This window comes from Rosa rugosa, chromosome 3 (assembly GCF_958449725.1).
Source record: "Rosa rugosa chromosome 3, drRosRugo1.1, whole genome shotgun sequence".
NCBI classification, from domain to species: Eukaryota; Viridiplantae; Streptophyta; class Magnoliopsida; order Rosales; family Rosaceae; genus Rosa; species Rosa rugosa.
The window spans coordinates 26,335,156-26,356,634 of NC_084822.1; the positions used below are offsets into that span (position 1 = coordinate 26,335,156).

General features: G+C 38.1%; 2 protein-coding genes and 1 pseudogene across 4 annotated transcripts; 1 reads left to right on the plus strand and 2 right to left on the minus strand.

Moving 5' to 3' along the window:
- Positions 1 to 6,280: 6,280 nt before the first annotated feature.
- Positions 6,281 to 8,875, plus strand: LOC133738048 (uncharacterized). 3 transcript variants are annotated; one of them, XM_062165488.1, is made up of 7 exons: positions 6,281 to 6,495; positions 6,828 to 6,901; positions 6,974 to 7,084; positions 7,427 to 7,492; positions 7,733 to 7,783; positions 7,917 to 7,961; positions 8,452 to 8,875. In XM_062165488.1, exons 1-7 carry the CDS (start codon positions 6,375 to 6,377, stop codon positions 8,605 to 8,607), a joined length of 624 nt encoding a protein of 207 aa, XP_062021472.1. In that variant the 5' UTR covers positions 6,281 to 6,374; the 3' UTR covers positions 8,608 to 8,875. The 3 variants fall into 3 exon arrangements, with proteins under 3 accessions (XP_062021472.1, XP_062021473.1, XP_062021471.1); XM_062165489.1 differs by having other exon boundaries at positions 6,284 to 6,495; positions 8,498 to 8,875; XM_062165487.1 differs by having other exon boundaries at positions 6,286 to 6,495; positions 8,079 to 8,590.
- A 131-nt stretch (positions 8,876 to 9,006) lies between these two features.
- Positions 9,007 to 9,948, minus strand: LOC133738049 (protein DMP7-like; annotated as a pseudogene).
- A 417-nt stretch (positions 9,949 to 10,365) lies between these two features.
- LOC133741360 (putative 1-phosphatidylinositol-3-phosphate 5-kinase FAB1D) lies at positions 10,366 to 19,934 on the minus strand. The gene is made up of 13 exons (XM_062169279.1): positions 19,752 to 19,934; positions 18,734 to 18,999; positions 18,587 to 18,620; positions 17,937 to 18,458; positions 17,337 to 17,481; positions 16,926 to 17,264; positions 15,171 to 16,034; positions 14,539 to 14,870; positions 13,928 to 14,054; positions 13,624 to 13,779; positions 11,676 to 13,145; positions 11,343 to 11,609; positions 10,366 to 11,042 (listed from the first exon to the last, which is right to left on the minus strand). The coding sequence occupies exons 2-13, from the start codon at positions 18,951 to 18,953 to the stop codon at positions 10,716 to 10,718; spliced, it is 4,803 nt and encodes a 1,600-aa protein (XP_062025263.1). The 5' UTR covers positions 18,954 to 18,999; positions 19,752 to 19,934; the 3' UTR covers positions 10,366 to 10,715.
- Positions 19,935 to 21,479: the final 1,545 nt, after the last annotated feature.

The following is a 21,479-nucleotide window of genomic DNA, read 5'->3' on the forward strand; positions in this document are numbered from 1 at the left end:
ACCCGCCCCGACATATGCCCACCCCTAATTTCTATTTTTATGTGCTTTACACCAGGGTATTCTCGTGCGGCCCAAGCCCACTAATGCATCGCTCAAAGCATGACACGGTTAAACACTGGATCAATCCTTTGTGAATCTGCCTAGGGTTTGGAATCGCGACGATGGACGAGACGATGATGTACGAGAACGTGTGGGTGGACGAGGATCGACGTGTTTGTGAACGGGGTGGACGAGGACGTGTTTGTGAACGGTCGCTGCAATCCCAGGTTGTCAGCGTCCGACTCATTTTCTTTTAATGTGCCCTATCCAGAAAAGATCGGTACCTTCCACTTGTCTTCTTAGTCTTCCTCTTGTTTCGTTGGAATTCAGCAAAGAAATAATCCGCTATCCTCTTTCGTTCTGTCGTTCTGTGTCTTGTTATAGCTAGAAATTTATGCATGATGAGCACCTTCCTCTATTGTTGTTTTTCTCTAACGATGATTCGATGAAAATTTATGATCTGGGGAGCATAGATATGAGACCGGACTAGTATATTTTGTTTCAAGGAATGATATATATAGTCTGTGACTTTAGCACCCTGATCTGTAACTTCAGAAGCAGGGCCCTGTGCCAACAACAAAAACATTGATTGCATTGTTTGCTCTTTGTGCAGACAGGGATGCTTGGAATACACAGCTGGTACCGGAATTTGCTAAGCTTGGCATAGTATGCACATGGTGGAATGAGGTATATATGTGTTGTTTACCAAACTCTTATCGACAACCAAAGGCCTTCGGGTGCTATTGATAAACTCTCTCATCTTATTTTGGGCAGCATGAAATGGGATGTACAATCAATCCAGCAATAGACATTCCGCGCATGGATGTCGCTATTAGGGCTTCGGAATCTCTTGAAGCTTTCACAACGGGTTTCTCGGCAAAGACGGTAATGACAGCACATCCTCTGCATTGTTTTCTCATCTGATATGACTAATCAGCTATTCTTATTCTCTGTGTTCAAGATGATTTAAGTAGAGCTGCTAACTTACCCAGATCCCTTGTTTTCTTTTCTTCTTTTGGCACACTTATTTCTCTCCTTTACTGCAACAGCATGTGAATAATACTTTTTGGCACACTAATTTATGTTGAAAAATTACATTGGTGGAAAGCTGAGGTTGAATTTACTCATAAAACTGCACCGAACTTGATCAATTTATGATGTTTTAACTCTTCATTCTTACTTTTTCCCCTCTTATGATGATGGCAGGCATTGAAAATACTGTCGGGCGATTATCGGTTAGTCTTTAGAGACTTTGATGACAAGATTAGTGAGGTGGGGGCAAATTTTATTTAAGAAAATATTCAAAGGTTTCTCTATAGTTGTGTTAAGACAGTTAGATTTTAGAAATGTAGGTTTGCTTGTAATGCTTTTTGTTTGATATCAGACAAGTAATGGTGGCTTTTTATTTATTTATTATTATTATTTTTTACTCAAGAGCTCACTCTTCACCCTCTTCTAATTTTTCCGTTGTATGCAGAATTCAGTGTGTGATCGCTTGAACCAGTTTGTTGACAAATATGAAGAATTTGTGAGTAATCTTGCTCTGATGTTCCAGGAAAAGGAGAACAAAAAAAACAGTTTATATCCCTTGTCAAGTACTGTTAGGCAGGCACTTCTTTTCCAGCAGTTCTAATTTTTCACAATATAATGGGCGTGCAGATGCAGGTGGTTGGTCAGGTCGTTGGTCAGCAGTTCCCCTGTGAAATTAAACATAATGTAAGTCTTATTATTGTTATTGCGATTAATATTTTTTATACCACCTTTCTTTTTCTGATCTTCCCATTTCAATGTGAAGTGTGAATTATGACTTTAACTTTATTTTGAATGAGTAGGAACATTGTATTGCTATCGTGGCAAATGCACAAATACGTAGTATTATGGCGGATCTCGTGTGGGAAGTAGTTATTTCCGATAATTATGATGTTCAACAAAAGCTCGAAAGTATGTTGGAGTTTTTTGAGGAGCTTTCCGGATTTGAACATAATCCATACACTGATTCAGGGCCTGGACATGATGATATGATGGATCCAAGCAAATCACTGAATGATCAAATAGGCCAACTATAGATATGATAAACTCCGCTTTTATTATCCATGTTCAGTGCCGGATACATTTCCATTTGAGATTTTTACCTCTTTCTATTTGATGATTTAACCTTGCGTATTCATTAATTATGTGACTGTTCTAGCCTTCTGGATTGAAAACGTTTTAGTTTATCTTTATCCTTGTGTGTTTGGGAAGATAAAAATTTGGCGGTCATTATGTACTGTAGATTTATAGCTAATGACATTTGAGAGATGTTTGAGGAATACCATCAATTGTTTATGTTGTGCTTTTTAAAGAGAATTAGCGATGTGTTAAATGCAAGGTATAAAATATTGAATATCGAGGAAATATCGACGGTTCAAAAAATGAAAACTTCGAGGAAATATAAATATTGGTAAATATTCAAGAAAAATGATGGAAATTTAGAGAAAATCATGGAAAATTTCCAACTGTAGCTTTGTGTAGGGTTTGTTGTCTCCACAGTAAGTATAGTTAGATAGTAGGGCTGGCTCAAATTACCATACCTACCGGAACCAACCGAAAACCGGCCGAACCGGTGGTGTCGGCGCCGACAAATTCGGTACCCGAAGAGTCGGTACTATACTATCGTACCGGAGCAACGTTTTCGGCTCGGTAGTGGTATAGCCAATTGCATAGGTTCGGTGTTACCGAACCAGCCGAGGTAGAAATTTATGGATTTAATTCCCAAAAATACTACCCTCTTGCTTCTGCCAAGGATCTAACCCTTGTCAATCTCGCTACTAAAAAATATAATTGAATTAGAAATCATCAAAATTAAAAACTCTTTCGAGTCTTCTACTTCGAGACAACTCTCTCTCTCTCTTCTTCGTTCTTTCTCAGTTTCTCTTCCTCTTCTGTTTTCTTACTTTCTGCTATCTCTCTCTCTCTTCATTTCTGACTTTTGTTCTTCCTAGATTCTTGTTCTTCTTCCTCCATTTTCTCATCATTTTTCTTATTCATCCTTCCACTTCTTCTTTCACCTCTAGATATGAATCAAAAATCGGATCTCCAACTGAATTCTAGATCTGGAATTAGGAGGGCTGCTGTTCTTCTCTCACTCTCAGCTTCTTTCACCTCAACTCTGTACTCTTCCTTTTTTCTGTTTCTTCTTCCTCCTCATACTGCAATCCTCATCTCCTTCACTTGGGTTACAAATCTGAGGCAGATTATACATAAGAGCCAGATTATTGCCGGATTTTATCTCTGCAGTCCTCCAAATTCCGACGATCGAACTTTTCAAATACCGGCCAAAACCGACCTTTGAAATCGGTAAACCGAACTTCCGGTAACCGAAAGCTCCGGCACGGTTACGGCAACACATTTAGTGAAACCGAAGACTTCCGGTCGGTATTTGGCTGACGCCAAAAAATCTGGTAACCGTACCACGGCCAGCCCTATTAGATAGCATCCTGTCCAAAGACTTATGAAAGTCTGATTGTTGTAGACTGTAGAGACAACCAAAAAAAAAACCAGCCATTTGCAATAGGTGCAGCATGAAAATGCATGGATTCAAATTCTGAAATGGTTAGATCTCTATTCCCACCTAAAGAGTCAGATTCTCGTTATCATCCAAGGCCCCAATGATTTAAAGATACCCCGACATTTTTCACCTATGGAAAAAGTTAAGAACCAAAAATGTGAATTGTAGGTGAGAAGCAAATATTGTAAATAAGTCATAACAAAACTAAACACCACAAGATGGTAATATAACAATACACTCATAAGTGTGTGCCTTGTATGTTAAAGGAATATGGTATTTTTATTGACGCAAACTTACTTTGGAGGTCTAAGCACAAAGGAAAAGGTTTTTATTCTAATCTGATCTTTCTTATGTCTGCTCTTGTATTGAGGCCTCCTATTACAGTGTGGCCATCTCTCTCTACTCTTATGTTGACTATACGCTTTTTCATTTGATTATACAGGTCCACACATTGCCCTTGATTTTGCTTTTGATGACTCAACATGCTATTAGCTATTTAGACAGACTTCTTTGGACTGTTCTATTGCTTTCAAGGGAGAAAATGCCTGAAACATAATACAAAGACGAGCTCCAAAAAACTCGGAATTCCCTCGATCTAGGTTTTTCAGAATCTCACTCGTCCGGCGACGCTCGGGTTCAGTGAGCTTTGCCTCGCCGTTAATGGGCCGCTTCCGGACGGGAGTTGCTATTCGCTCGGGGAGATCTAGAGAGAAGTTTTGAAACTCAGGGCTTCGGATTGGTGACGGTGGTGAGTTCCATACGACATCGCTGGGTGGGGTTTGCGTCGTGCAAGGATGGCATGCTTCGGCGGGGCTCTGCAGATCTGGGTGGCGGCGAGGTTTTGATGGGGAGCGGCGGCGTGGCTCTGAGGAGCTTTGCGGCGGTGACGATCTAGGGGATCCAGCAACGGCTTTCGATCCTGGAGAGGGGTGCGGCGAAGTAGGTCATTGCGGTTGACGGTGGTGTGTCATAGTCGGGCAGGCGCGGCTTGGTTGGAGTATGGGTCGTCGCGGCACGAATAGGGCGGACATGGTGGTGGCGGGCGGTGGTGCACGGGCAAACACATGTGGATGATGATGTTTTGGGCCTTACTCCAAATCCTGATGGGCCTTGGTTTTTTGGTCTTTCTCCTTTGATACCCCATTGGGCCTTTAATTTGGACTAGGGCTTTGCCCTTGGCCCATCACTTTGTTTTTAGTTTTTTTTTGTCTATTTTACAATAAGGTTCCGTTTTCAGGGACAATCTACGCACGCACCTGTGTGCATCTAGTTTTAGTATTTGGTCTTGGTCTTGTCGACTTAATTCTCAGTGTCTCTAGTTGTACACCAATTGAGGTCTCTAGACGACTAGCTCTACTGGTCAAGAGTTAGGTTTGGAAGGCCGGATCTTTCTAGCGCCTCCGGCGTAGTACCAAAGGGGGATCCCGCTATGTCTGGGTATTTGATTGTATAATGAGTAGGTTTATTTCTATGTACCACTGTAGGTACTACCACTATCTTCTTGTCTGTCTAGATGGCAGTGGAAAGGTATGTAACAGCCTATTCTGGCTTTTGATGAATATATATTCGCCCACTGGCTCTTTTTCAAAAAAAAAAAAAAAAGGGAGAAAATGCCTCCCTCATGCTCTTTTTTAGTGGGTAAGGCTTATTTCACGTGCACCTTACCACACATGATCTTAGCACCTATTATAAATATTAACAACCCTAGTAGCTTCTCTCATTTTCTCACCTCTACCGTCTCTCACCCTCTTCTCTCTCACATCTCAGCCCTCTCTCACCCTCGATCTTCTCTCTCACGTCTCAGCCCTCTCTCATTCTCTCTCACTTCTTAGCCCTCTCTCACCCTCTTCTCTCTCATCGTCTGCATACCAAAATCAAGCCGTCAACATGAGGTCCACCGCGTCACAGCAGCTGCGCTTCTATCTTTCTCTCTCTCACCGTCTTCAACCCTTGCATATCTTTTCTATTTGGGTTTATATAATATATGATTCAAATTATGGCTTATGATTTTTGAATTATGTGTTGCAGGATATGGAATCATAGCAGATCTGGAGGGGTTGAGATGAAGTCGGGAATTTGTTTTGTGATGCTATTTGGGAATTGAGAATCTATGTTTACAGCTTTGATATTTTGTTGTTGTTATTATTGTTTTTTTTTTTAAGAACTTTGGCACTCCGCAATTGATATGATAGATTTGCAAATGATCTATTGTTTGTAATCTTGTAATCTGCAAATCTGGGCTATTACTTGACTTATTCTTGTTCTCACATTCTCACGATCAGTTTATGAATTTCACCTTGAAACAAAAAAAGGATATAAAAGAACAGATAAAGCTCAGAAAATTGGTTAGTTATTAGTTAGATTTTTTAATTTTTTGCTATATAAGAAATTGGGCTTGAAATTGGATTGATCTGTATATAAAATATAAGTTAAAAAGAAGATAGTAAAGACAATTGAAAACGGACATTTGCTAAAAAAAAAAGCCCCATTAAACTGATCCGAACCGAAATGGGCCGACCCGAAAATTCAGCCCAATCATTTTTAAGTCGGTTGTCGGTTTGAGCTTTGGGCCTAACCGATTGTTTCGGGTCAGAGTCGGTTTGGGCCTGAAACCGACCCGCCCCGACATATGCCCACCCCTAATTTCTATTTTTATGTGCTCTACACCAGGGTATTCTCGTGCGGCCCAAGCCCAGCCATGAGCCCACTAATGCATCGCTCAAAGCATGACACGGTTAAACACTCGATCAATCCTTTGTGAATCTGCCTAGGGTTTGGAATCGCGACGATGGACGAGATAATGATGTACGAGGACCTGTGGATGGACGAGGTCCTGTTTGTGAACTGCAATCCCAAGATGTCAGCGTCCGACTCAAGTTCTTTTAATGTGCCCTATCCAGAAAAGATCGGTACCGTCTTCTTGTCTTCTTAGTCTTCCTCTTGTTTCGTTGGAATTCGGCAAAGAAATAATCCGCTATCCTCTTTCGTTCTGTCGTTCTGTGTCTTGTTAATAGCTAGAAATTTATGCCTGATGAGCACCTTCCTCTGTTGTTGTTTTTCTCTAACGATGATTCGATGAAAATTTATGATCTGGGGAGCATAGATATGAGACCGGACTAGTATATTTTGTTTCAAGGAATGATATATTGTCTGTGACTTTAGCACCCTGATCTGTAACTTCAGAAGCAGGGCTCTGTGCCAACAACAAAAACATTGATTGCATTGTTTGCTCTTTGTGCAGACAGGGATGCTTGGAGTACACAGCTGGTACCGGAATTTGCTAAGCTTGGCATAGTATGCACATGGTTGAATGAGGTACGTGTTGTTTATCGACAACCAAAGGCCTTCGGGCGCTATTGATAAACTCTCTCATCTTATTTTGGGCAGCATGAAATGAGGTTTTCAATTGATCCAACAACAGACATTCCGCGCATGGATGTCGCTAGCAGGGCTCAGGATTCTCTTGATGCTTTCATAAGCGGTTTCTCAGCAGAGACGGTAATTACAGCACATCCACTGCATTGTTTTCTCATCCTGATATGACTAATCAGCTATTCTTATTCTCTATGTTCAAGATGATTTAAGTGTTGCTGCTAACTCACCCAGTTCCCTTGTTTTCTTTTCTTCTTTTGGCACACTTATTTCTCTCCTTTACTGCAACAGCATGTGAATAATACTTTTCGGCACACTAATTTATGTTGAAAAATTACATTGGTGGAAAGCTGAGTTGAATTTACTCATAAAACTGCACCTAACTTGATCAATTTATGATGTTTTAACTCTTCTTCTTTTTTTCTTTTTTTCCCCTCCCCCTTTTTCCCCCTCTTATGATGATGGCAGGCATTGAAAGTACTGTCGGGCGATTATGAGTTCATCTTTAGAGACTTTGAAGACAAGATTAGTGAGGTGGGGGCATTGTATAATACTTTTTCCAGTTGCTTTTATGAAATTTTATTTATGGAAATATTCAAAGGTTTCTCTATAGTTGTGTTAAGACATTTAGATTTTAGAAATGTAGGTTTGCTTGTAATGCTTTTTGTTCGATATTAGACAAGTAATGGTGGCTTTTTATTTATTTTTTATTATTATTATTTTTTACTCAAGAGCTCACCCTTCACCCTCTTCTAATTTTTCCGTTGTGTGCAGAATCCAGTGCGTGATCGCTTCAACCAGTTTGTTGACAAATATGAAAAATTCGTGAGTAATCTTGCTCTCTGATGTTCCAGGAAAAGGGAAAAAAAAAAAACAGTTTATATCCTTTGTCAAGTACTGTTAGGCAGACACTTCTTTTCCAGCAGTTCTAATTTTTCACAATATAATGGGCGTGCAGATGAAGGGGGTTGGTCAGCGGTTCCCCTGTGAAATTAAACATAATGTAAGTCTTATTATTGTTATTGCAATTAATATTTTTTTATTCCACCTTTCTTTTTCTGATCTTCCAATTTCAATGTGAAGTGTGAATTATGACTTTAACTTTATTTCGAATGAGTAGGAACATTGTATTGCTATTGTGGCAAATGCACAAATATATAGAATTATGGCGGGTCTCGTGTGGGAAGTAGTTGTGTTCGATAATTATGATGTTCAACAAGAGCTCGAAAGTATGTTGGAGTTTTATGGGGGGCTTTCTGGATTTGAGCCTTCTGGATTTGAACATAATCCATACACTGATTTGGGGCCTGGACATCATGATATGATGGAACCAAGCAAATCACTGAATGATCAAATAGGCCAACTACAGATATGATAAACTCCGCTTTTATTATCCATGTTCAGTGCCTGATACATTTCCATTTGAGATTTTTACCGCTTTCTATGTGACGATTTAACTTTGCGTATTCATTAATTATGCGACTCTGTTCTAGCCTTCTGGATTGAAAACATTCAGGCCAGTTTCTCCCGATGGTGCAGTGAACTACATCTGGAAAAAGGTTTACCAAAAGCTGCCAATGATTAAGGAAGCAATCCTTCGTGAAAGGAGAAAACCTACTGGTGTTTCAGTTCCACGCCGTTGTCATTGAACATGACTTATACGCCATTACTAATTCATTACTGTATATCTTGTGTTGCAATAGTTTTGGTCTTTTTTGCGAAAATGGTATCTGATTACATGGTAATTCACATTAGTCGTTCTGCCTTGTAAACTACTTTCTTTCTCTGATGCTGCCTTCCTTTTTGGTTATCATTTGGATGATTGCTCTAGCTTGATGCTACAATCTAGAGATTTATAATGAAACGGTAGTGATGTTTCATCGGTGTAGCGATTTTATCATTGCTAGTTTTTTTTCATTATCTTGAGAGTTTTTAGCAATTGAAAAATTCAGAAATTTAGTTAAACTTATGACTCCTCTCTTCCTATACTATTCTTTCGAAGTCCTTGTAAAAGTCCTTGTTGAATCAACTTTGAAGTTATCTTTCAGCCCAAAAGGAGCAAAAGAAAGTTGTACACTAGTCCCAATACAAATGCATTTTCCAGTTCTGTGTCTCCGCTGAACGGAAAAGCATAATTTTCTCGTCGTACATGTTTGTAACATGATAACAAAGAGTATCTTTGATGGTTTACATGAAAGACTTGCAGCTGCCATAACTTCTCTATAATAAAAGAACATGCCTCTTATAACATCTAGAGTACAAAGCATCTCTCATCAGCAAGAAAGGATAACAAATTCCCCTTCTCTTGGAAGGAAACAACACAAAGAAGAAAGATGCTACAAACCCAACCACCAGAGCACCATCCTCTTAGGCATTGCTGGATAATAACAACCCACTACATCATTATTTGAACCTGCAAATGTTAGAAATGCAACCAGAGAGTGATGCAAGGAAGAGATCAGCCCATCTCAGCCTATAATCAGATGGAACGCAAGGCCTCTTCCGGCCACCATTGAAAGTCCAAATTCCCCGAAATATGGGCACTCCATGGTATAACCTGCCCGTCGCTGTTTTAAAGCTATCAGTGAATGTGAAAATGATGCAGGACGCTGCAGAAAGGGCAATGAAGAAACCCATCAGCCAGCGGCTGAAGTCGGTGCATATGTGATATGCCATCATTGGTAAGGAGAGGAGCAAATATGGTGAAAGAAAGAATGGTGGCTGTAGGTAAGAGAACATTGAGGACGTGCAGTGCCACTCAATATTACATTCATGACATACATACAATGGGATTCGTCTGTGTCATCTTCTTTAAAGCACAGGTAATCATCACCATCACCGTGGTCACTGCTATCAATCAGGTCATGGTTGATAGAGTCGACCATTTCTGAAGAGGCAGTTGATGAGTTGAGGTGGTAATAGGCAAGTACTTGCTTTATAAGAATGCAAAACAAAGGTGAGTAGACAGACTAAACAGGATTCTTTGTGGAAATGAGGGGGCAAGCAATTCCAATATTCCACGAGCTTGTGACCTTTTCGTTCTACTTCATAATTTGTGGTCCTCCAGGACTTCTATTTTTGATCTAAACTCTTAACATGCAGAGGGTAAATATGCTACTACGCTTCATGATGATTTAAAGATGTAAAGCGAACAGTTATAATCTAATCGAATGAAAAGATCCTTGATATATTAACGTATCGATAGATCATTGCATCCCAAAACTTATAAGAAATCACGGTACAAATTAGTGCAAATTCAGGGGCTATTCTTCTGTAAATTTCAGTCGCACTGAAAATTAATCACAGCACTCTTTTTTTTTTTCTTTTTTTTTTATCCACCTACCATAGTGCTAATTTGGTTTTCGTCCATATGCATTGGACCAATTTCATTGTTAGTGAAAAGGACAAGCACCCAACAAGAAAAAATGATACTGATAATCCAAGAATAACATTTTCATATACAAGAAAGAATATCATGTATCAACAATAACGCCAACTTGTTCCTTGATGACTCGCAACTCTACTTCCTAAATACGCTTTACAAAAGAATTATACTTGTAATCTGCACATTATGACCTATACCACTGAGTCACTGACACTATCCCCAGAAATTTGCTAAAAATTGCATAACAACAGGGCAGAACTGAGACGACCAACTATTTACAGTATCTAAAACTGTGAAAGCAGCATCACTAATATTTGTAAAAGCAAAAATGATGATACCGGTTAAAGAAAAGAGACTTGGGCAAAGAGCTGTTTAACCCCCCTTTCCTTTCGGATTTTGTTTGGGAGAATCAGCATTTCTAGCAGCATATTCGTCACAAGGATCAGAGGATTCTGAGGAGCACCAGTGATCTGGGACACTGCATATATTCTTCGACATGAACTTTCTGAATCTCCTCTTGTACTCTTTAGGAGAGATAACAGTCGGCAAGACATTCTTTGGCACAAGTGAAGACTTCACCCATGACTCTAGGTGCTTGTCCCATGTATACTGCCTCAGATAATCAATAATGCCACATACAAGCTCCTGTCTGTGTGTATCAATCCCGACAAGCAATGAATAATCCATAACATTGATTGACTGCAGATACAACAAAAATTTGTGAGTTTACAGATTTTTGGTACCAACAATAATAAAAATGCTAAGAAAATAAAACTAAAAATTTTATGAACAGAAAAAAATGAGATGAATTAAAATTAACAACGAAAACAGTACATAATGTTTCCATAGCTAACTTGGAATGCGTAAAAGTCTCCACAATCTGTTAGTCAACGAATTTCAGATGTACAATCACAAGCTATGAGGACATGCATCCGTGCATCCGACCAAAAGGTATCTATTGGAAACTACCATCATAATGCAGAAAACTTGTAAACTCACATTGAGAAAAGACGTGTCATTCCACAGAGCCCGTTGCAATTTTTGCTTTTCTTGGTTACTGACATAAAATGGAGATGAGTTCATGTCATTGACAAAGTTCTGATCCAGAAGAACATCTCCCGCACCAGCAGGCGCCACATTGAAACGGTCATGTAGAGCACCTTTAAGATCATACAGGCGGGTGCAGTTCCGACCGAAGGTAAGGTTCTCCATAACCATCAGATCATGTTTCATCTCTTTCCCACTTTTTGTCTGTCTCACAACCACCTGCAAAAAAAAAGGTTGTGAGTATGAAGAAACAGGTTCAATGATGGAAACCAAAAATCTACCAACCTGATAAATCCCAAGAATTTTTGCAAGGCAAGTTTGATTTCCCTTCTCAAATGACTTGTTCACGTGCTCAAAATAAGCATCTGCAAACTTTACAAATGACTCAAATTCTGTCTTCTTGATTTCTTTTATAATCAACCTGTCATCAACTGTTTTGGCAAAAAAGGCTTTGCTCTTCCCACCTTTAGCATCCCAGCTTCTACAACGGCTTAGGGAAGCAATATAATCAATCTCAGATTGGCAGCAACGATTCCGGAGGTCTCGAAACTGATTGGCATATGGACATAATACAGTATATTTCTCCTTGCCAAGTGACTTGGCAACTCTTAGAGTTACCATTGGGTGGTGGGTTCCTGCCGGAACCAGAGAATCCAACAAGTTCAATCCGTCAAAACTGGAGAAGCGTGACTCATCAAAAGAAATGCTTGCCATAGAATGGACTGAATCAGAATCTGAAGAACCATTTGAGCTTTGATGCAGCGAAGAAACCCGAGCCAGACTCTGTAAACTCTCAAATGTTCTAGCAGCAATTCCACACTCATCATCAACAAGAACATCTGTTTGAAGATGTGGATCTTTCAAAAAGGCCAGTGCACAAGCAATCACACTTGAAAGTTCACCATCATAGTCCGACACTATATAATTATCAGTTCCTAGAGGAATGTGCAACATTTGCCCTTCCTCTGTGATCAACTGATATGCTGTGGGTAAGTATTCTGATGTATAGCTACTCATGGGTACAAACCTTGGAAGGACTCTTTGTAGATCCTTCATACCTACTTGTCGAATTTCAGAGAAGGGTGCCCAAAACCAATCACTTGAACTGTCAAACTTGGATGATCGTGAGTGCAGAGAAGCGCCCATCAGTGATAGATTTGAATCAACAACTGAACAAGGATCCTCATTTTCCCTGGAAACAGGAATAACACGAATTCCTCTATCTTCATCTAGTTCATCAGCGAAAGTAATATTCCCTTCAACATACTTGTCAGAATGACCATCAGTGGAGGCATTGGGCCTAGGATTGGACTTGTGGTCAGCAAATCTTTTTGGGCTTGCACCACCCACATTTGGTGTCTTAAGACCCTCAGGCAAAGTAGACACGTTATGTTGATCAGCTCCTTCAGATTCTTCAACAGGACCACCAATTGGAATTTCTTTAATTGGAAATTCATCTGCTTCTGCAGCTATATTTAACTCAACTTTTAAATTGGAAGAACCGTCAATGCAGTTTTCACCTCTTCCCATAATACTTTCAGCAGTGCCATGAATACCTGAATTCACTTCTTGGCTTACCTTATCAGAAGCTATAGAATGGATCATCATAGGAGTTGGCGACAGTAACGAGTGCAAGCGCTGATCCCAAACGCATGATTGAAGAAGAAGTTCCCAATGTACACGGTTAAAGCCAAGAAGTTTGTAAGCGGCTTGGTCTGAGTTCCTATTCTCGTTAACAGCATTACGGATGTTTACCTGTTTTAAAATTATGATTCAGTTGAAAAGGATGAGGAGAAATTTACGAAGATTGAGTCAAACTGACAAAACAGCATGCATTTGAAAACTAAAAGGAGATAGAAAAGAAAACAAATAGAAACATTTGCAGAGAAATTTATGAGCTTACACATGTTCAAAAATTCTCATCACTTACAGAACTATGAAATGTTTCAAAAATGAAAAGATCTAAAATGTTAAGATTGAGTAAAACAATGAAACAGAACAAAACTGATGCATCTGAAGAGTAATTGACAGGGAAAGGAAAACCATCTACAAGCATGTCAAACTACATGAAAGAGAAAACTTAACAGAAGAACAGAGCTCAAAGTAATTAGACTATAGCAAGTAATGGATGCATTCACCTAATGTGATGACTTCCTAGCAATCCTTTCTACTACTTAATGCTGTTATGTCACAAATGAAACCTGTGAAAAATATGTACAAATAGAAAAGTGACCTCTCGCTCAGATTCTTCTTGACTTAGCATATCTTCGATGTCAGAGAATTTTTTCAAGGAGCCTTGCAGTTTCAAAGTCATGCCATCAAACTGAGACCTAATCTTCTTCAAAGAATTGCCAACCTCACTTAACAGCATACGTCCTTTCACTAATACCTTGAGGAAAACAAAAGGGCCACATTACTTCAAGGAAATTTAAAAAGGCTAGGCAAGGAACTTTAATTTGTATTCTAGCATCAACCAAAGAAATATCAATGTATTATCAGAAATCAAAGAGGCAAACACAATCAGAAAAGAAACTTACATTCTCAATTTCTTTTGCAAACCACTCTTGCCTAATTGAATTGCTGAATGGAAGTTTTAGAGGAGGCACAGACACAGTATAAATTGTGACCGGGGAGTTTTTGAACATAGCAACCATGGGGCCTAATCTGCAAAGCATAAAAATAACATTATAAAGAGGCAAGGAAAATAATTATATATGTATGCTTGGATACACACTTAACATGATAGCAGATGCACCTAAATAGACTATTAGTTTCGATCTACAAGATGGTAAAATCCTTTCCCAGAGTCATGCTAAAAAGTAACAAAAAGCAAAACAAAAAAATAATATATATATATATATATATATATATATATATATATATATATATATATATATATATATATATATATTGTCCATTATAGTGCCTGATCAAAAATGGTTCAAAATCCATAACAAATTTTCCCAGCCCCAGCTCCAATACTTGAGCGCACCTTCTCCCACCTTATGCATATGATCTTAATCAGATAGTTATATGAAAATCCGTTCTGAACTAGAAGGTTTAATTTTACACCGAATAAATACCGAAACCCCTGTTTTATGCCAAAAGCACCACAAGATGAGAGCTTATAAATGAATTTTATCCATACCCAAAGAAGTAGAGAAAGTCCATTTGCAAAGAATGGCCGCAGCTAGAAAATATATTAGACAGAGAGTGGTTTGAGAAACTGAGCTCCAGGAAATTTCCAAATGACAGACAACGTGCAGCACTGGAAATCAAGACTCTTTTTGTACACTTTGATTTTCCCTTCACAGATTTACATTTACCACATCGACTCCACATCCAAAGCTTGCCTTCTGCTTCACCAGGCAAATGCTCTGTAAGAAGCCGTTTAACGCGTATGGTAAGCTGCTTGTTATGATGTGCATAACAGTATACGTGAGCTTCTGGCAGCTCACCACATGCTGTGCAATGGCTTCGCTGCAATACAAAAGGGTTTTTCAGTTCATCTGCATTTGCAATTTCATGTAATATTTTGGAGAGAATCACATCTTTTCATGTCACAGAACTGAAAGTAGTTGAACGACTTAGAAATTAAGTGGAATAATCAATAATATACAAAAAAAAAAAAAAAAAACTGTCAGCATAGTGGCACTGTGAAACATTCCTGGCAACATATAGTTAACCCATATTCAACCTGAGTAGCTGACCCATGCACATCATAGTAAAAATATAGGAACATGCCCATAAAGTCCCCTAATAAATAGAGTTGTGACAAACCTGATTCAGTATATTATCCTGTAGAAACTTTCCGATGGGCACATCAAAATTCTTGTAGAACATGATATGAGAAAAATGGCTTTGCTCACAAACATTCCCTTTAACATTCTTGCTCGACATCAAAACCAAAATACTCTGGGAATCCAACACTTTGCTGATGTCATTCTTGCTCTGCATTGGGTCTTCATTGTTGCCACCATCCTTTTCAATCTCCAGAGAAGCTTCAGTGCAAGTAAATGGAGACTGGATTTCTCCACCACTAAGTGGCCTCTCTTCATCAGAACTTCCTCTATCTTCAACATCACACTGATCAGTCGCCTCTGAAGATGTTGAAATAGAAAGAGACTTTGTAATCTGACCATTCAGCTCTCTTCCATTTAATCCAAAGTATGAAGAGAGAGATTGATAAGAAGTAGATGCTAGAGGCAAGCTTTCCCCTATAACTTTCTTTAGTGAAGCTGAAAGTGACGAGAAGCCAGAAAATATGACAGGATTGTATGGTTCATATAATGTGGAACTGCCTTGTAATTCCAAGTCAGCATTTTGGGAAGATCCTTCATGGAATCCATCAGAAATGAGAATATCAACTGCATCCGACTCAGTTTCACCACTAGACTCCCTATGATGTGGAATGCATGAATTACTGGATGCTAAATTAAAGGATTTGTTACCAGTGGAAAACTGGGTTGCTACTTCCATGGACAAGTGATTTGCTCCACCAAACAAAGGATGCGCAAAGAACATTGCTCTCTGGTCAACAAGGAAAGAAGTCTCAAGTATTAAATGATATGCCAAGATAACTGCACACTGCACTACACACTTGATCTTCTTCAATTCATCACTCTGTGCTCCTTTCAGCAAAATCTGTGTTTCAATTCATGCAGAAATTAATTATTTTACATGATATACTAAGCCACCTATCAATTATTAAAGCAATGATCGATGCCTATTAAAAAAGAAATTATAGAAACATTACCAAATTAGAGGTACCAAAAAAAAAAAAGGAAGAAGGGAGACTCATCATCAGTTCATGAAAGCAAGTACAAGTCCAGATGAAAAAAGAACGGTAGCTCCTCATACGCCACAATTAAAATGATTGCATTTAAAACAAAACTTAGGCTCTCAAAATGTAAATCAAAGAAAGGCACAAAAATTATATCTAAATACAACATGAGATGAGAGAAAAATATTTCTGAGAAAATAGCTGCTCTTCTACAAACAAACTCCCTATATTTTTTTTATAGCAGGAAGTAAGGAAAAACAAGTTTCATATAATCTTTTCTTTTCTTTTTTTGGAGAATGATATATATCATTTTTAAGATAAGCTGTTTGATTACAGAGATTACAAAAATTATTATGCTAGATAAAAGGGTAGTGATACTCTAAAGTAAAAGAAAAAGACCTGCAATGTCAGCACATATTCAGAATCAATATAAGTGAACTTAAACAATAAACTAATAGTGTCATCTATGTTCTCCACTGTCGATGGTTGATTATATAAATTAGAGATTCAATATCAACAGTATAAAAACTGGAGCATTATCTAGTTCCCACTAACAGCATTTTACAACTTATAATGAAAATCTGCCTGAAAACTATTAGTCTATAATTTTGAAATTGCAAGTTTCATCAACCTTAACCAAAGAATAACCTCATCAATTGGAATATGAATATCTGTCTGTCTATGTGGGATGTGTGCAGCTATATATACAAGTCAATCATATACAAGTTTTAAATGGGGAGTATTTGACTTACTGTACAACCCTGGCGTGTAGGACAGCCCTCAATAAACATCAATGTTTTGCTTGGCATCTTTCCTCCACCCAAACCAGCACGTTCCTCTATAAATTTTTCAATGTGAAAAGAGTCGCACTGCTTTAGCTTTTGACTCGTCATTGTATCTGATGATAAAATTGGTGATCCAGTACAAAGGGCAATTCTCTGTAGACGATGGAGCTTCATGTCATAGACCAGTGTCATTCTTTTTGCGAGAATAGACTCTTGAATATCCCGAGACACAGTTTTTTCCACTAAAACCACATTTGGATGACACAGTTCTAGCATTTCGGTGACATACTTCAAGTAATCTTGTTCCTGTTTGTAAGAAAGATGGTGAAAACATATAGTTGCTGACTTGACAATAAGACAGACAATATGATCGGTTACCTGCTCCATGGAATCAAATGATGACAATCCACTTGAAGACTGACCAAGAACTCCCTGGATCAGTAACAACCTTGGGTTCTTGTACTTGATTGGCATATGCTTGTGTGCAGCATGCTTTTTGAAGACCATACCTTTTACTAATTGACTGCAATGGCATAAATGATAAATCATTTTAGGCATCCAACTCCCAGTAAACAATTTTCCCATTTATCCATTTCTATAACTTTATGTGGAGTGTGTAAACAACCAGGTGCAGACCCCACATTCCATTCATTGAGAAGACAAACATATAAATAAAATTTATGGAATTAAATCTATAATTGGGATGAGAAAATAATTATTGACCTGCAAAATAGCTAAATCATTGTCCTCATACCTCATATAATTTGAAGGTTAAAAAAAAATTATCTTATTTTGCATTGGCAAAAATTTGCAAAAGATTTTTCAAAGGAAGTACTGAAAAAACATGACGCCAGTTAACATGCGTAAAACTAAAACATCAAGAAAAGATATATTAGATTATTTGGCTACATCAGACTCAATTTAGTAAAAGATGACTAGAAAAGAAAAACGGAAAGACAATTAGCTTAGTTTTACCACCTTTGGCAGCGATCACCAGTTGCAATGCATTTTACTTTCACATAGCCATCTATATCCATTGCTTTACCAACAACAGCATCGGGTTTCAAAAATGAAGCAGCTTCCCATGACAAAGAAGTAATAATGTCCACCCAACTTTCACCATCCTCCCCAGAAGATCCAACAACACCAACAGATGTAAGTAGTTGACTGACAAGAGCCTTGAACTTTCCATTAATAACTGCTTCCATTGCTCTTTGTTTTTCCTCTTTAAACTTATAGCTCCCACTTCCTTCATCTTTAGAGCGACTCAAAGAACTTGGTTTGCCCCATTTCATGCCATCACCACACTCATCATCATCGTCGTCATTGAAAGCCACACTACCCTCCACATCGTCCTCCGGATCATCAGGTTCAGGAGGATCCCATATCCAGTCAGCCATTTCACCTTCTGAAGAATTTGAATTCTCAGTTTCGCTAGATGATCCACAAGTGTTTGCAGAAGGGGGTTCCCATAGCTGGTCATTATTCATGCCTGCCGTACTGTAATGCAATAAATCATTACCAAAGTACCTTGGGAAAAACTAGTGTACCAAGAAGAAAAGTTCTAAAAGAGGGGGTATGTGTACCCAGAAGCAAAGTTTTCTAAACGAGGGATTATGTGAACATACCGATCATATGAGTTGACGTCAACAGAAAATTCACCTAAATGAGCAGAATATTAAGGTAGTCAAGAAAACACTTCAGGATAGAATGAACTGTTATTGATTCAAGTTGCCCAAAATGCAGCACATAAAGACAATAATACTGTAACTTACTGCAGTTGGAGACAGAACTATCACTGCTTGACAAGGAAGTCATTGGACTGATCGTTGGCCTTGAAATTCCATTGGCCTGCTTGATTGATCCTCGCTCCTGTTTTTCTGCACAAGCTTTGCAAGCCCTATCTGACGCTAAGGTTTTCAGATTATCATGTTCCTCCTTTTCATTTTTAGGTTGTGTCAATTCTGTGCCACAGTACTGACACATACTATACATCCGATCCCAAAACAAAATCCGACAACAGCTGTGTAATTTTCGTCACCTATTGATTCAAGCAAAATAAAAAAGAAAACAAAAATCAATTTACTAAGAAAAACAATATCTTTGCTTAGCGAAACATGTCTTCTTAAATTTAAATCCCCTCGCCGGCCTCACGCCCTCACAGTTTATACAGTTGTCATCAAATCAACTAAAACAGACCTACGAGACTCAACTCATAATCAGATCCTAAAACACCAAAACAAGGTCTAAATGCAACCACTAAAAGCGGCACAGTACACCAAAGAAAAAGCAAATCATGATGTTGAATCAATATCTAGACAAGGTTCGAGACGAACTCGAGTAATATTTATCAATTTATCTAGACAAACATTCGAAACGACTAATCAAAAACTTCTTACAGCCAATTCTACCTTGAATCAGAACTGAAAAGAGATTTTGTTATTACAATTTTGTGAATAAAAGAAAGAGAAAAAAACAAGTAACAGTGAAGATGAATATCCAATTCTTGAATATATGAAAATATCAACAAATCATTGAAAATATATGGATTCAGACGAATGAGAAAGTCTATTTAGTCAAGAAAATCCGCAATCAGAATCTCACTATTTTTCAAAACAGAATCTAGAAAATCCTGCCATACTGGACCAAGATTACACAAGCACAACAAGAAATGAAAAAAAAAATATAGATTATAAAATATTTTAAAAAAAATCCATTTTCAGCAGCTATAATTGAAACACAGAAGAAGAAGAAGAAGATCATGAACTTGGAAGGAAGGAATGCATTACTTACAGTAAAAGCAATTTCAAAGGAGCAGAGCCTCCAAATGGATCCGAAGCATGGTATTTGGGAATTGAAAGCGGTAATAGAAAGCAAGGAATTAGAGAGGAGTAGATTGTGGGTGTTGGTGTATGGGGGGAAGAGTCCACACCGAGTCTGAAAGAGGCGTAAGATTTGGAGAGGGAAACAAAAGAAAAGATGTCAAACAAAGAATGAAGAAAGAAGGGAATTTACAACAAATTGCCGAAAATGGGGTCCACGTATTAGTGCCATAGTAGCTGTCAAAAAATATTTCAATCTTTTTCAAACTTTTATTACAACACTATTCAAATTCCATTTATCCATATCTTTTTTCTTTTACAACTTGAGACCGAAATTTAGCAATATTATGTTATTTAACGAAGAATTAAAGATAATAAATTACTCACAAGTGTTTTTTTTTTTTTAATTAATATTATTATATTTTTATTCCTCATTAATGCTCGAAGAGGTTGAATAAGTGGTTATAAGATACCACCCAGGCACAGAGTCCGAAATAACCATCAGGAGTAGGGGAAGGAGGTCTATCTAATTAACAGGGTAAATTAGTACAAGATCTTTAAAGCAACTCCCACAGCTTCTCTATATTTTAATTTTTCTCTATTTTAGGTAAAAATAAACCTCATTTGCTCCAACAGAGCCTATTTTAGAGATAGTGAGGAAAGAGAAAACAAAATTCTCTAAAATTACAGCAATCTCTAAAATTTTAAGGAACAATTATGGAGATTTTAGATATTGCTGTAAAATAGGAAATCTGTTGGAGTTAGAGAAGAAAAATTGCTTAAAGCTTTGACTTTTGCTTCCCTATAATACAAAAATTATAAAGAAGTTGTTTGAGTTGCTCTTAATGCTCCGACTGTGCCTTAGGATTAGGACTAGTAGGTAAATTCCCCTTACTCTTCCAATGAAGGCAGGTAGGGTCACTAACCCTCGAAAAATGAAGCAAGTGGTTGACAATTACTTTTTCGAGTTTGTTTTCTGGGGAATGACATCCAGTTTCAAATTCTCCTCCTTATATCAATATTTACAAAATACCACCGCATTTTGGCATTTTTTTCTTTTGATTATTTATGAAAATGTCACTGCATTCAAATAACTATTGTTGTTAAGGGAAATTCGTCCAAACAGTGTCTGAACTTTTCCAGACTATTAATTTTCATACCTATACTTTGAAAAATGTCATAATGGTACCTGAAGTTTTGGCCCTGACCTAATTTCTGTACCTAGCAACAGTAAAGTCGTCAAGGGCGTTAAATTTTGAGGGGTAAATCTGGAACTTCAGGTATTCTCAAGGGAAAATCTTCTAAACAGTGTCTGAACTTTTCCAGACTATTAATTTTCATACCTATACTTTGAAAAATATCAAAATGGTACCTGACGATTTAAGCCCGACCCAATATTCATACCTAGGAACAGTAAAACGGTTGACTCCGTTGAACAGTACCAGAAAAGTATGCCAATAACTACCATGCCCAATACGAGATTCAAATACCAATATCAACATGGTATACCTAGATCTAAATATTCATATACCCGTATCCAGAAGAACTCAGGAAGATCGGTGTACGATGCCAGACCACCGCCAACAGCCGTGCTCAGACCCATACTTGATCGGAACCCGACCTTCATCTACATCGATGACCTGAATTCGGAATCGTCCTCCGACACCCCAGAACCTGACTTAGGGTCCCGCGTCAAGGC